This window comes from Pseudorasbora parva, chromosome 4 (genome assembly GCF_024679245.1).
Source record: "Pseudorasbora parva isolate DD20220531a chromosome 4, ASM2467924v1, whole genome shotgun sequence".
Taxonomy (NCBI): domain Eukaryota; kingdom Metazoa; phylum Chordata; class Actinopteri; order Cypriniformes; family Gobionidae; genus Pseudorasbora; species Pseudorasbora parva.
In genome coordinates this window covers 39,548,487-39,564,852 of record NC_090175.1, presented here as the reverse complement: position 1 = coordinate 39,564,852, position 16,366 = coordinate 39,548,487, and the positions used below count along the sequence as shown (strand labels likewise).

General features: G+C 40.9%; 1 protein-coding gene and 1 long non-coding RNA gene across 3 annotated transcripts in view; one reads left to right on the top strand and one right to left on the bottom strand.

The window, feature by feature from the left end:
- chrna8 (cholinergic receptor, nicotinic, alpha 8) overlaps positions 1-16,366 on the bottom strand; it is a 140,499-nt gene that overhangs the window by 14,465 nt on the left and 109,668 nt on the right. For both annotated transcript variants that reach the window (XM_067441728.1, XM_067441727.1), the window contains exons 5-6: positions 3,012-3,091; positions 1,078-1,245 (exon numbers count right to left, since the gene is read on the bottom strand). In XM_067441728.1, coding sequence (XP_067297829.1) covers positions 1,078-1,245; positions 3,012-3,091 — 248 coding nt within the window. The remainder of the gene's footprint in view (positions 1-1,077; positions 1,246-3,011; positions 3,092-16,366) is intronic.
- LOC137073351 (uncharacterized) overlaps positions 1-16,366 on the top strand; it is a 41,942-nt gene that overhangs the window by 7,274 nt on the left and 18,302 nt on the right. Inside the window, exon 2 of the long non-coding RNA XR_010904770.1 lies at positions 1,952-2,062. This is a non-coding gene — a long non-coding RNA (uncharacterized lncRNA). The remainder of the gene's footprint in view (positions 1-1,951; positions 2,063-16,366) is intronic.

The window sequence follows — 16,366 nt, the reverse complement described above, 5'->3', positions numbered from 1 at the left end:
CCTTACTGATCGGTCCAGGTTTGTCTTGGGAAGCAATGAATTTGACATTGGACAGGTTTGTCATGGTGTTGCCCCGAGCAAATCACAAAGAAATACAGCTTGCATCACTTTTATGCTGATAATACCCAAACTTATATCAGCTCCAAATCCAATATCCTATCAACTCTACAATTCTCTCTGAGTGTGTGGAAGAAATAAAAATGTGGCTGTACTATCAATTTTTAAAACTGAATTGTTCCAAGACAAAGGGTCTCCTTTGTCACCAGCAGCTATTCACAAAGGTAGCATTTTTAAATTGTTTATGGATAATATTGTCGTATTGCCACATAATTGTATAATTGTAGTGCACTATTTGTTGGATTACCTGCTAAATCTATCAAACAACAGCATTGCATCCAGAATTCAGCAGCACTGGTTCTTACCTATACTCCATCACGTCAGCACATCAGAGGCGTGCTTTATATAGTGCATTGGCTTTCTGTTCAGTCGCATATTGATTGTAAAACTCTCACTCTAACATACAAAGCTGTGCATGGAACAGAACCCCTTCTTATATCTGCGACTTAGTCAACCTATACACGCCATCTCATTCTCTTAGTTCTGCTGATTCTTTTACTCTTCAGCAGCCTCCTTGTAGATTAAAGTCTATGGGGAAGAGTGCTTTCTCTGTCACTGCGCCCAGGTTACGGAATGCACTCCTTCTTAATGTTAGAAGAACATTAAAACACTCAAGAAGACGTTAAAACACCCATCTTTTCCCAGGGAGTATTCCTCCCCGATGTGATAGAGATAATCCAGAACTAGACTGCATTGTATTATGGATTGTGTTGACGTCTAATAAGATGTTATTAAATCAAAGTGAGAAGATGGGGTGGTGAAGGGGCGTTAAAATAGGTAAATCTACTGTATATATATACACCTCTTATAGGTGATTGAATTGCTTACAGTGAGGGACACACCATTCTAGCTGTCAAGCTATATAACTTGTAACGCCACCATACCAATGGACTGGAACTAACTTTTATCAAAATATTGAAATATGAAATTTACAGTTTACAAATTTACAGTGACTCTTACCCACTAAATCCCACTCTCCATTGGGAATGTATGTAGAGATGTCCACTGCCTGCATCTGTAGGTCCAGCAACCATCCGTTATGAGTCCAGGAGCCAAACTTAAGGTCGCATTTCTGTATATCGAATGGGAACCAGCGCACATCTATGTAACATGTACTCTTCAGAATACCTGCGTGGTTACACACAAACATACATATTGCAGCATATAAACATGGTCTGGTTTCACAGACAGGGCTTAGATTAAACCTTAGTTTAATTAGAACTTTTAAAAAGCTTTTATAAATGTGCCTTAGAAAAAGGAAATAAAAACATTACTTGTGCTTCTTGAGACAAAACAACAAATCTTAAAGGGGTACTTCAGCGCTGGGAAGATGCATCTGTATTTAAACTGGGTCATTAATGTAGTAGAAATTTGAAATTATTTTTCAATTTGGTGCTTTCTAGACTGAGATTTTTTTTATTTATTTATTTATTTTTTAAAATTTTTGTCTCATTTTACCAATGACGCAAATATAGTCCATTTGTAATTTTTCCAGAAATTAAATGCATAAATGAGGTCAAGCTGGTGCGATCATAGATATATATATATATATAATCCTCAGTTGTGCCTGTGCAGATCAAGCGAATGAGGAATCTACATGGTATATATCTATGATCACGCAAACTTGACCTCATCAGACGGAAGTTACAGCCGATGGGAAAACTTGATGAGACTCGTCGTGATATGAGGTAAAAAAATAACATAAATACTATTCGGTTTCTCACAGAAACAGGTTGGTTGGTGTCTTAACATATCAATTTGTCGTCAGGAGCAGCAGGGTTTTTGTGCACGTTGCCTAAGCATGTTTTTTTGTTTGTATGTTTTCCTTTCATAGACTTATTACCTATTCACACCATTATATGACTGGCACACAGCAACAGTTGGAGTTAAAAATCTTCATTTGTGTTCTACTGAAGAAACAAACTACATGTTGGATGCACAGGGGGTAAGCAGATAAACATCTAATTTTCATTTTTGGGTGGACTAACCCTTTAACCAATATCGATTAAAACTATCGGCCACATATCAAAATGGTACAGATTTACCATGCATCCCTAACTTAAAGGGTTACTTCAGCGATTAGCATATGGCTTTGTATCAGTAGAAACCCTGAAGTATATTCAAATGATTGTGCTTTCCCCCCTCATATCCCCCTGAGACAAGAGATTTATGCATTTTATTTCTGAAAAAAATCCTCCTATGATGCAAATTGACGATATTTCCATCATAGGAGGAATGTTTGGCCAAAGGCTAAAGACTACAGCCAGCAGAGGGAGCCATTTCCGCATGTTTTGAAACCGCGTATGGGGGATGGGAGATCACACTCAGAGCTTAGCGCAGCTACAGGCACTCATTTAAACGGAGCTATGGTCAGCAATGTAAGTCTTTTAACTTCTCAAATTAATTTCTATGAAAGTTAAGCTTGCAAAGGCATGAACTGAAACACGCCAGACTAAAGACGATTACCTCAGCTCTCATCATGAGAGCTCATCAGATGTATCTTACTCCTGCAGTTAGTGCTCAGTGCTGTGATACTAGCGCGGTGACTCACTCATTATATTGAACAGACACGTTCAGTTTTTCATTGTAGTGTCTTATCCAACTCAGTCACAGTAATGAAGTTGGTGGCTTTGGGAATGGCCTCACAGGGCAGTGAAGCATTCTGGGAATTGTAGTCTTTCATCCCCATGAGACAAAAATACATTTTCTGTCTTTTCTCAGTCTAGAAGGCACCAAATTCAAAAAATAATTTCACATTGCTACTACATTGATGACCCAGTTTAAATACAGATTCATCTTCTCAGCGCTGAAGTACCCCTTTAAATCTGTCAGTCTAAGACATGTTTTAAGACACATGTGGTTGGATAATTAAAAGTGGTAAGGATAATTCATACCTGGTGGTATGTACTGACAGGCACCTGATGCATTAACCAGGACATTCGTATGGAAGGTGGCATCAAACCTCTCATCAGCACTGCAGAGAAGTGTAAGAAAAAACAAAAAACAAAAAAACAGAATAAACCTCAATTAAAATATTTTTGCAGCTGCGTGACTGGAATTCTTCCTGAAATATTAGCTACCCTGTAATAAACGTATTAAACCTCATAAACTGACATGCGGGCTAAACAATAAAATGCCAGTTATTGTCTTCATGCTATGCGATGGGCCATTATGCAACTTGAAATTGTCTCTATGCCAGTAGCTCCCTGTAGAATAATATATACGCCCTTGTCCTTTGGAGTTTTATCCTACCTCCCAGAAGAATAATATTCCTTAGATTAAAATGTCCAATTCAATTGACATTGTGGTTACTAGGACGCAGTCCAACAGTTGTATTATTCAAAAACCTATTCATAATTAATCATACCAAAGCACCATTAGCAACATGATTAATACATTAAAATTCAGGTAAAATTGAAAATACCTTCATAAAGCAATGTCATAAATCCTCAGTGACATTTATAGCTTATTAGTATGTACGAGGTACACAATATGGATCTAAATATGTCATTGTAATTATAAACATGCCCTTACCTTTTATTTGGCACATAAGTCAAAATGAATTTGTATTTAAATAGTTTGCACAGGTTGCACATGTATGTGAGTGGGCAGGGATATGGGGGTGTAATGTGTGAACAAACAAATATGTATGTGTGTGTTCATGTTTTTTCTTCAACCTGAATGCACACAGACTCATGGGTACTCATGTCACCGTGAGGAACTAAATTGAGGTCCCCATGAGGAAACAAGCTTATAAATCATACAGAATAAATTTTTTTTAATGCAAAAATGCATAAAGTTTTCTGTAGTGTTAGTGTAAGGGGATAGAATATACAGTTTGTACATTAAAACCATTATGTCTATAGAGAGTCCCCACAAAGATATTAAACCGGACGCGCGTGTGTGTGTGTGTGGAAATATACTCTGACTTTAGGTACATGCTTTAGATACATGACTTTAGGTACTTTTTTGTGCATTCCTAAGCAAAAATGCTCAATTTTTGTTATATGAAAACTTTATATTGGTCCCCTTTAGAAATTCTGTTGACTATATGTCAACTAACTCTCAACTAACTGAGTAGTTGAGGATTAGCAGAGTGTTAGTGGTAGGGTTAAGGTTTGTAGAATACAGAGCTAGGGTTTGTACAATAAGTTGAAACGCACATTTCTTGCAAAGTTACTTATAGACAGTAGAATGCCTGTCGGGGCATCACAATAAAGTGCTACTGAAAATGTAAGCACGGGGACACTAAGCCAGCCTATGCATTGGTCTGGTTGAAAATGGAAAAGTCAGCATTGAAATATATAGTATTTATTAATAATTTTAATCAGCTTTTATATATATATTTTCAGTTTATTTTATTTTATATTTATTGTTTAAGGTATGTGCTTTTGTGCTTTTATTTTTTTATTTATTTTTTTAAGTTATGTACTTTCATTTGTATTAATATTTATACAGTATATGTTTCTGTTTAGCTTTTATTAAATAGGTATATGTGACCCTGTCTGTGAAAACCCTCCTAATGTCATTTTTTTTGTGATTCACTGTTTTCTACATAAAATCATCCTACATAATGTTAAGAACATTCTGTTGAAATATAACCTTGATATCTCTAATATTAACTGAGTATGGCTATGTTAAAGATTTGCTGAATTTCAGGCTCAGAAAATCATGTTTTTGAGAAATTCCAATGTAAACACAAGCTTATTTTTAAAACTGCAACCCATTTGATGCATAATTATCCTGAATATGAGCCATATACCACAGTAAAGCTGAGATTCTCCCATTTTCAGTGATATATGACACATTTATGGAAAAATTCTTAAAGTTTTGTAAAACAGGCTAAGCTATTTATTATGATGCGTATGTCCAAAAAGCACAAAAACATTCAAACTAATTGGGGGTACAAGAGCTTGATTGTAGCAACAATTACCAAGTCAATTAATTGAAATTATTTGTATAACTTTATTAATACAATTAAATAATAATGGAAAAAGTCATTAATATATAAAACCATTAATATATTACATTTCAGTAGAAAATCTCTAATTTAAATTATTTTACTGGGCTACTATGTAACATTAAGTACAGTACTGGAGTAAAAATAAAGAAAAGGATAGTCTGTCATCATTTATTTACCCTCATGTACCCTCAACCTGCACTTTCTTCAGTAAACCCGGTTATATCATTATTCGGGGTAATTCCACCAAGATTAATATTGGAAAAGCTGTTTAAGCAATCAGCTATTTTCTGTTCCTGCTCGCGTTTAAGTGCTGCCATGTCAAATAGCCTAGATAACTTAATTCATGAATACAGTGTTTCCCAACCTTTTTTTAGACACGGTGCCCTTTGAAAATGTTCTAAATTTTGTGGCACCCCCTCGCATAGGTTATGCAAGGGGTGTAACGGTACAGATTGCTCACGATTCGGTTTGTATCGAGGTTTTAGGTTCAGAGTTTCAGGTTCACGGTTTCTGTATGGTTCGGTATTTCAATCAATCAATCAAACTTTATTTGTATAGCACCTTCCAACAACCAAAAGGAGGACCAAGGTGCTTTACATTTAAAACAGAAGAACATCTACAATAAATAATATATTAATACATTAAGCAAAAACCAAATGAACAGTTACACAAAATACAACAATAAAATTTAAAGTGCTATAGTGCTACAGTGTGTTAAAGGCCAGTCTAAATAAATGCGTTTTTAACCTAGACTTGAACAGGGCCAGGTCTGTAAGAACACGCAGGTCTACAGGTAAAGTGTTCCAAAGTTTAGGGGCAGCAAAAGCAAATGAACGATCACCCCACTGCTTGCACCGGGACCTCGGAACAACTAGTCTCATCTGGTCAGCCAACCGGAGGGCTCTGTTTGGACGGTAGACACTTAAAATCTCTGATAAATAAGGTGGCGCAAGGCCATTAAGAGCTTTAAAGGCAAACATTAAAATTTTAAAATCAACACGGTACCGAACCGGGAGCCAGTGGAGGGAACGGAGAACTAAGCTAATGTGGCTGTGTCTAGATGTACTGGTTAGAAGGTGAGCAGCTGCATTCTGTACCAGTTGGAGACGATGGAGTGAAGACTGTGTGATGCCAATGTAGAGTGCGTTACAATAATCAATCCGTGAGCTGATAAAAGCATGAATTGCCTTTACCAGATCACTGCGGCACAGAAAAGGCTTTACTTTGACTAAAAGTCGCAGCCGGAAAAAGCTTGCTTTTACTACAGAGTTAATTTGTTTGTTAAAATTCAGACCTCTGTCAAAAATCGCCCCCAGATTCTTTATGGCATCACTAACTTGAAGGGTTGTGCTTGATGATATATTGTGGTGTAAAATAGAGGAACCAAAAATAATGTATTCCGTTTTACTCTCATTTAGATGAATAAAGTTTCGTGAAAGCCATTGTTTAATATCAGACAGGCAACTATGCAAGGAGTCTAGAGCTGAGCCATCATTTGGAAGCACAGGCATATAGACCTGGAGGTATTTGCTATTTTCATGGAAAAAAGAACTACTCTCAAATAAAAATAAAGAAAAGAGCAAATAACTTAAATACAAGGAGCAGCACAAATAATTACTATTGAGCAAAGATAATAAAATAAAGCTTTTTTCTTTTCTTTTCAGGTAGGTCTAGTTTTAGGTAAATAAATTGAATAAAGTAATCAAATGAAAAATTACTGCATATTTAACTGTTTAAATTAAATATTAATCCTTTATTAAACTTACAAAAGCTATTCAATCAAGAGCAGTTAGTGATTCTTTATCTTCTTCGACATTAAACAGACAGCAGTAAAGGCTTCTGCCCCTTTAAGACCCAGGGGTATCGCTTTCTCGACTGTATGTTAACTTAAGGCATATTCAGACTATGTCTGCTTGGATACTCATCAAGATGGACATGTTGACATAGGCTATTTCTTGTGTGAGTTTGTCCATTCAAGCGCAAGACTTGAAAGAGAACTCAATAGATGTGCGCTGAGACGTGCATGTGCGCGCTTTCGGATGACCGCACAGATACAAATCTTCTCACATCGCGATCGCACGTAAGTTCTCAATCGCGTCTTCTGGCTCTACACCAGTATTCATATTCGAAGATACGGCAGCACTCACATGCATTGAACAAAGTTTACTAAGAGAGACCGTTTGCCCACGTTTTTCTTTTATTATCGTTGTTGTTATGTATAACTGAGGAGCCAGCACGTGTATCCATCGACAGAAACATACATAAAGCATTATTTTTAAGTTACAACCCATATTAAAGATGCGTCATCAGATGTAAGATGAACCTCGATGCAAAGTGCGTGCTGAAACCTTTTACGCGGCACCCCGCGCACCCCAGTTGGGAAACACTGCATTAATCTGACGCACCATCATCCACATGTTTTAAATAGACACATAGCAGGCCTAATATGACTTTAAATTAAGATGGTTATTATTGGCACAATGTTGAGCTACAAAACAAAGAAGAAAATATCTCGCCAGACATCTGAACCTGGCTTAAGTCGCGATGACCTGATTGCCACTCGTGCCGATTGATATTAATGTCTTTCTCTTCCTAATGGTAAAAAAGGAAGTTCCTGAACATACGAATAACATACGAATCAGCTGGTCTTGTTGTGATGAAAACTCCCTGAGATGATTAAAATCGTCTCAGGTTACGTATGTAACCCTAGTTCCCTGAGGGAACGAGACGCTGCGTCGAAACGCTGTGAGAACGCCTCTGCGTTAATGCGTCGTGAAGCGCCTGTAGAACCATTCCATCGGAAAAAAGATCGATCGTCGGCGTGATGACGTCATCGACCGGAAGCTATAAAGCGTCCGTGAAAACAAACAGGAACTAACTTCTGATAAAGCCTGAAGTAAGTGATCACGGACACGCCGGGAGTATGGCAAAGCGACGCAGCGTCTCGTTCCCTCAGGGAACTAGGGTTACATACGTAACCTGAGACGTTCCCTTTCGGGGAACTCGAGCTGCGTCGAAACGCTGTGAGAACGCTTATACCCACATCGCCATAGGACCAAGTGTCTCGTATGTGTGAAGCCGAAGCACACACGGTTACGAGAGTACCTGTGCCCCAACAGTAGATGCCAGGTCTAGTTCGTAGAACCTGACGAAAGTTAATGGAGACGACCAACCGGCCGCGTTACAGATGTCATGGAGGGAAGCCCCCGACAACAGTGCTTTAGAAGCAGCCATACCCCTGGTAGAATGCGCCCGGACAGCCAGTGGAGACGGCTGCCCGGCCGCCTCATAAGCAAGTGAGATGGCCTCGACCACCCACTTGCTCATTCTCTGCTTAGATACTGGGGCCCCTTTCTTAGGGGGCCCGAAACAGACAAACAGCTGATCAGATTTCCTCCACAGGGCAGCTCTGTGGACATAAGTATCTAGCGCCCTAACAGGGCACAGCAGATTCAATCTTTCCTGGTCTGACGTCGTGAAAGGAGAGAACGCCTGAAGAGTGATGGGGCCCCGTGGGCTCGTAGGAACCTTGGGGACATAACCCGGCCTGGGATGCAGAAATGCTTTCACCATCCCAGGCGCAAACTCTAAACATGAGGGCCCTACAGACAGGGACTGAATATCTCCTATTCTTTTGAGAGATGAAATAGCCAAAAGGAATACCGTCTTGAGGGTAAGGAACTTATCCGAAACCTCCTCCAAGGGTTCGAATGGAGGCTCGGACAAGCCCTGTAAAACAATGGCTAAGTCCCATGCTGGGACCCTCGAGTGCATCACAGGCCTCAACCTTAAAGTGCCACGGAGGAAACGTGTAATCAGAGGGTGTCTTCCCAAAGACACTCCACCCAAAGGGACGTGGAAGGCACCCAAGGCCGCCACGTACACCTTTATTGTGGAGGGGGTCAACCCTGCCGAGAACCTTGCCTGCAGAAACTCCAGCACTGTACCAACCGGGCAGTTAACTGGGTCCCACTGGCGTTCTCTGCACCATGCTGAGAAAAGTTTCCATTGCAGAGCGTACAGTTTCCTCGTGGACGGAGCTCTGGAGTGAAGGATGGTCTCTACGACCTCGGCCGAGAGACCTTCCTCTATGAGCCTAGCCCCCTCAGAGGCCAGGCCCACAGTTTCCACATCTCCGGGCGTGGCTGCAGGAATGTCCCGCCCGCCTGAGAGAATAGATCCCTCCTGGTCGGAATCTCCATCGGAGAGCCTTCCAGGATAGATATCAGGTCCGAAAACCATACTCGGGTCGGCCAGTACGGAGCCACTAGAAGTACCTGGGCCCCATCCCGGCGTACCCTCTCCAGAACTCCTGGAAGCAAGACAATCGGGGGGAAGGCGTACAGAGGCAGCCTCGGCCACTCCTGTACCATGGCATCCAGCCCCAGCGGGGCCGGATGGGTCAGAGAAAACCACTGCGGGCAGTGGGAGTTCTCCGCCGAAGCAAATAGGTCTATTTCCGCTTTCCCATAAACCTTCCATAGGAGCTCCACCACCTCTGGGTGGAGTCTCCATTCCCCGGGCCTCGGCCCCTGCCTCGACAGGCTGTCTGCTTCCTGATTCAGGACCCCGGGGATATATACTGCCCTGATTGACAGCAATTTCCCCTGGGCCCACAGGAGGATCCGATGTGCCAATTTGTCCAACGGACGGGACCTCAGACCCCCCTGGTGATTTATGTAGGCGACCACCGATGTGTTGTCTGACCTGACTAACACATGGTGGCCCCTGAGGTCGGGCAGGAACTGTTTCAATGCAAGAAACACTGCGAGCATCTCTAGCCGATTTATGTGCCAGTGCCGCTGATGTTCCTGCCATAGACCCTGGGACGAGCGACCACTCATGGTCGCCCCCCAGCCCGTGAGAGAGGCGTCTGTCGTTAGCGTTACGCGACGAACATGAGCCCCCAACACGGGACCCTGAGATAAAAACCCCGGGTTTTTCCACATGACCAGAGCACGTAGGCATCGCCGCGTGACTTTGATCGTGCGGAGCGGATTTCCCCTCGGGGAGAACCCTTTTGTTTTGAGCCACCACTGCAGTGGCCTCATGTACAGTAGGCCAAAAGGTATCACGTTGGACGCTGCTGCCATGAGACCTAACAGTTTCTGGAACACTTCATCACGTCCATCTAGGTCCCTAAGCAGGTCAGCCTGATAAGCCTGCATTATAGCCATTGTATGCAGGCATGCAGCAGCCTGACCTGCCGCCGAGTACGCTTTGCCCACCAGTGCCGACGTTGTTTTTAATGGTCTGGTGGGCAAAGTCGGGGCCTTCAGGGACGATGCCGAGGAAGGCGAGAGATGGCTCGCAAGCGTCTCTTCTAACTTTGGCATCGCCCCATAACCGTAGTGCTTCAGCCCATGATGTTGCTGTAGACCGAAGTCTGAGGGCTGAACACACGATATGACGCCGGTCTCTTCCATGACTTTGCCACCCGTCGCTGAGGTTCTGAAGCGCGAGCGGGCAGGAATCTCTCATCTAATTTACTAGACCTCTTTCTTCCTGCCTCTGATCTCTCAATGGGCCAGTCAATGTTTAATCTGGCCACAGCTCGCGTCAAAACCTCAACGAGCTCCTCACTCGCAGGGGACTGAAGTGGCGAATCTTCAGTTGCGATGCTCTCAACGTCCACCTCCTCGGAGCTGGATAGTTGGAGCACCGGCGACTCTCTCGGGGGGGAAGAAACCGCAATGCGTGCTTCCAAGCCCCGAGAAGAGCCGCTGGATGGAGCAGGTGAGGGCAGAGATAAGGCAGCGCCCGTCTCAAACCCCTCTGCAACATCCAATTGTGAACCCCACGACTGCAGTCTCCGCTCTGCCTCGGCAGCAGCGGGACCAGAGCCGCGGGGAACACGAGCCGAGGCACCCTCCTCGAAGAGTGCCCGGCGGGAGCGCAGCGTTCTCAGTGGTAGCTTCTCACAGTGCTCGCAAGCAGCCCCCTCGAGGGCTGCCTGGGCATGCTGCGCTCCCAAGCAGGCAACGCACAGAGAGTGTGTATCCCCACCCGTGATGTAACGAGGGCATGGATGAACACACCTCTTGAACTGACTGCTTTCACTCGCCATAATTCTATCTATTTTATTTTCTCTTTTTTTGTAAATAGGAATATTTAACAAAAGGGTGGAAAATCTCTTTCAATAGACAGACAAAAACACCAAATAGACAGACAGGTTCACACAGATCGCTTGCTGAAGGCTCAGAAGCTAGTTCCTGTTTGTTTTCACGGACGCTTTATAGCTTCCGGTCGATGACGTCATCACGCCGACGATCGATCTTTTTTCCGATGGAATGGTTCTACAGGCGCTTCACGACGCATTAACGCAGAGGCGCTCAGTTCCCCGAGTTCCCCGAAAGGGAACGATGTTTAGGAAGCCCGCATCCAATATTTTTTTTGTGCAAAAGTATAAAGTGTAGTGTCAATAAAATCACTAATTTCAGTATTTATAATGTTATAAATTAAAAATTGAGTATTGTATCTCAAACTCCTTGGTATAATTTATAATTTACAGCAATAAACACAAATTACCTATTTTCATCATTTTTATGGCTATGTCACTTCATAATTCAATCTCAGTTCATAGACGGGTTCACATATATTACAGTTTTAGTAATTTCAGTATTTCTTAAGTATTCCCTGCAAGCAATAGCCATCATTTCACCATCTCGGTTAAATAGAGACCCGATATAGTCCGGTTACGAGTAACCAACTTCTAGCCAAATAAGCCTGAAATTGATATCATGTCAGTTTTGCCAAAATAACTTGCGAGATATTTAATATTTCATCATGTAAGCAAAGTAAACAGTGATTACAATGTGTTTGGTTTCATTTCTTTGACATGTTCAACTTTTAGATGACTATAGTCTATTCTTGTGCTATGGTTACATTTACATTACATTTTCAGCGACAGCCCAAATTTTGCCCTGTTTTAGCCTAGACATCAGGGCTGTTTGGACGGCTATTAGACGTATTTTAAACACAAAACTACTTGCTGTGCTGGTTTAAAAGCAGTCACCATGATTTTTTTTTTAAAAAAATTTATGGAATGCAGTACTTATTATAAATAATTTAAATAAAAAAATAATAACTTTGTATTAAAAAAAACTTTTACCTTCATAATCTTTAATCAAAATAACTTCCATTTCCCCTCTTCTTATTACCTGATGATGTTTTTATTGTTGTGAGGATAAGACGAGATGAGATTACAGCAATAGCAAAATTTAACAATCCAATCAATTTCCAATGCACAAAATCAAGTCCCACCCTACATTTTTTTCTTGTTTGGAAGCTGTTTCACTTGGATATACGTTACAATGGGTAAGAAAACACTATCGCGACTTCCGTTTAATGCTTTAAAGAATGAATGCTCTTTTGTCGATGAGTTAGTAGCTGACGTCATATATTCTGTTTTAGTGTCGAAGTGGATAACAGGTGGTTTATTGTTAAGCTGAGAGAAAAAAGCATCTCTTTGACCCTATCCTCTTGCCTCACTGTGATAAGGTGAAGTTGACAACTTTCCATTGTGCAAAGAAGCATTCTCCATCAATCTTTCTAATAAAACACTGCATTGTTCTCCTGTGAAAAATAGACACATGCTAAACAATCAGATTAATCCAAGTAACTTTAAGAATTCCAATCTATTCTAAAACAAAAATAGCTTCTACCCTGTCCTTAATTGGCACACTTTTCTCTAGTTTAATGCACTCCACATGATCTAAATGCATCCTGTCTTAGAGGTTTATACACCTTTGACTCTTCTTCAGAGCCAGTCAGCAAAGCCAGCATCTCTTTTGGGTTTTCTCCTAACATATTCATCTTAAAATAGTATGATGTTTTAGCTAATGTCTTCTGCCAAGAGGATCGTTGTAATTGGCTGAGTGATACAAGTGGCCATGAGCGATACTTTAAGGTATGCAAGATCTGGCAGAATTTGGAGGATGTAGCTCTCTACCTAATTTCCTTTAACAGCAAGTTGTTAGAATACAGCTTTAGGAAGGGGTGACAACTGTCAAGCCACAACAAAGAAATTTGCATAATGCAGATTTATGAAGCCAAGCCATAGAGAAGACAATTACTGCTGTCAGTCACTGACACAAAACACAGCCCCCCTTTCTCTGCATCATGCAGAAACATTTAGTTGCAATATTAATTATCCATGACAAATGTGGTAAATTAACAACCAAAACATAATACAAATTATAACAAAATTATTGTAGAGATTTTGACGTTATAGTTAAAGTGGTATTATTAATATGGTGGAAATAAACAGTTTTAAGCACATAGACCTGGACATGCTACACCTGGAGGTCCACTGCCCTGCAAAGTTTATATTCAACCTTCTTTAGCTTTTGATTTTAAAAGTGTTCCAGAAGAGCTTGATAAGTAGAGTTGGGTATAAGTAAATACAAAACACATTACATTTAAATAAATTCACAATAAAACCTAAGCCCCATTACCCAACTACAATAATTGAATGGTAACTAACAGTTACAGTACTAATAACAGCAAAGTAGTCAGTATTACATATTAAGTATTAAGTATTAAGTAGTCGGTATGCTACAAACTAGCTTCAAATTTCTGCAGTTCTTTTGCAGTAACATTACCATATTTGCCTTATCTGGGAAAATACAGCACTCCTGACTTATTGCATGTCCTGCACAAGGCAACCTTTATTTTAGAACGCATCGCCTCAAGATTTACACATTTCAATTAATAGTAAAATTCCATCAAACTGAATTGAATAATCCTTACCATTGTTGTGAAAAGTACCAACTTCTGTACTAAGTTGGTACTGAAATTAAAAAAATGTGATGCTTTGTGGGCTGATTGGCTATTGTGTTCACATGCTCATCGGATGTCTGTAATTGGCCAAAATTATGAAGTAGGAGCATTTGAAAACACAAGCGGTATGCGGATAGACGCTCGTATCTGTGTAAACACTCGATGAAGAGCGTCATTGATGTATGTTTACAATGCTTTTGAAGCATTGATCATTGTGGCCAATCACAGACATATTTGATGAGCCAAAGTGCAAAGGCATGTTTGAATGAAGCAGTTGATTATGTGATATAAGGCACCAAAGGCACCAAAATCTGCACTCTAATTCGGTCTGGTTACATACCGGTTATATATAGGTTACGGTATCCAACCTTATTGATAAGCTGGTTCAGTTGTGTTTGTTTAGGGTTGGAGCTAAACTCTGCATGAAAGTGCTCCCCAGGATCAGGGATAAAGACCAGGGCTGTCAATCGATTAAAATATTTAATCGTGATTAATCGCATATGGTCATGAGTTAACTCATGATTAATCGAAATTTAGTCGCAAATTTTTATCAGTTCTAAATGTACCTTAAATTAATGTTTTTAAGATTTTAATACTCTAATCAACATGGGTATGGCTTTATGTAAATGTTCGTTTATTATTAGTGAAACCATACTCAGAGCATGAAGACTAGACATGTATCAAAGGTCAGATGTTTTTCAAAGAACTAGTTCATGTCTCTTAAGCCTAAGCTTAAAAATTCAGAATAAGCAGTGATTTCTCTCAGTTTAAGAATATTAATAAAGGGAGTTTTTACACTGGCAGTTTAATTCAGAACAGGGCACAGTTAATATGAAAAATTGGTTATGTGATAGCTATCATGCGGACCTGGGTGTGTACCATTACCACACCATACCTGGAGGAAGTCTATATTCCACGAGTAGGATATAGTGTGGCTCCTTTAAGATATGTGCTTTCCCTATTGAACTGCCTGTATTTTGTGTTTGTGTGTGTGTGTGTGCTGAACTGTGCTACGATTCACCTGAAAAGTGTGAAGAATATGGACTTGGGAGCACTCTTGTTCAGAAAAATTAACCTGCGTATTCGTTTTGGTCAATCGTAAAGTATTCAGTAAAAAAAACAACACATGTAATGTTAGTGGAGATGGTGTTAATAATTTACCTCGGACATGAGCGAGAGGGAGCTTGCAGTGCATCACACTCAGACTGCAGAGAATGGGCTCGATGAAAAACACACTTTTCTTTTGACCTGGAGTCTAATAAAAGTTAAGCAGAATATATTATAGATTATGTAGGCTATAACTGCACTTGTTTCAGAGTAATGTTATTGTTAACCCTTTTCTTTTTTCCTATTAATGTTGCTGCTGCATCCTTTACATCTGGCTTATCTCAATTTCTCCAATTTCTCTTATTAATGTGTTAATTTTGACAGCCCTAATAAAGACCCATGGATTAGTTTACTAGTCAGTTAAAAATGCTAGTCAGTTAATTTCCTTTCCTCAACTAACTTTATGCCTCTTGAGTCTAGCCAAACAGTTCCCTTTCGAAATGATTTGACACTGTGTCTTGGTATTGATGCTGTGGCGAACACCATGAGCATGACTGCTGTTGGAACACTGTCAGAGCAGTGTAAAAAATGGTAATAATCATTGGCAGAAGGCAGTCTATGATGCCCTAGGGTTCAAAATGTGACCTGAGTTACACGTCCTCAGCTTTTTGTCTTCAGGAGCTATTTGTTTGCAAGCTCTTGAAGAAAGCAATGAAGAGCAGCAAGAGTTTCAGACAGTGTGTTCTGTGTAGGCGTTATCTTATACCTGAGGACTCACATGAACTTGTCATCTGCCCTGAATCGTAGCATGCGCGTTCAGGTCTTGAGGGAGCTAAATGTGCTCACTGTGACAAGTTTACAGTAAGTAAGCTCTGCTCACTCTTACTTTTTACAAGGGGAGAGGGACAAGCATCTGCATCCCGCAGATCAGGCCCTAATGCTGAGGCAGTGTGATGGCTCCAATTGTGGGAATCACAATTTGAACTGGAGGAAAAGTTGGGAAAGCGTGTCAATTTTTTCAGTCCCCTCTAGCCAGTTTGCGTGATTTGTTGAATTAAGAAGCCCACTCTGCAGATTCTTCTGATCCACTAGAAAGCATGCTGCTGGCGGTATCAAGCTCTAAAGAGCAAGACAATATTGCTCTCTGAGGAACTAGATTTAATTGAAGTAGAAAAATTAAAGTGTTATGACTGTGTCTACTCCTTCTGTCAGCCCCGCATACACCACCAGGTGAGAAATGGGAAGTCACTCTTGGTCAAAGATATGGCTCTCTGGGCCACGAAACAGATGGCTGCGCCCATTGGTCATTCAAAAGTGGGGATGGGGGTTCTGGAGAGACACCTGTAGCTAAACCTGTAGGGGATCAAGGAGAAGGGGCAATCTTTTCTCATTTATATGCCCATCTCTGGACCCTTCAGCACCTCCATTGAGAATAGGGGGCAGAAGCAACAGAATGCA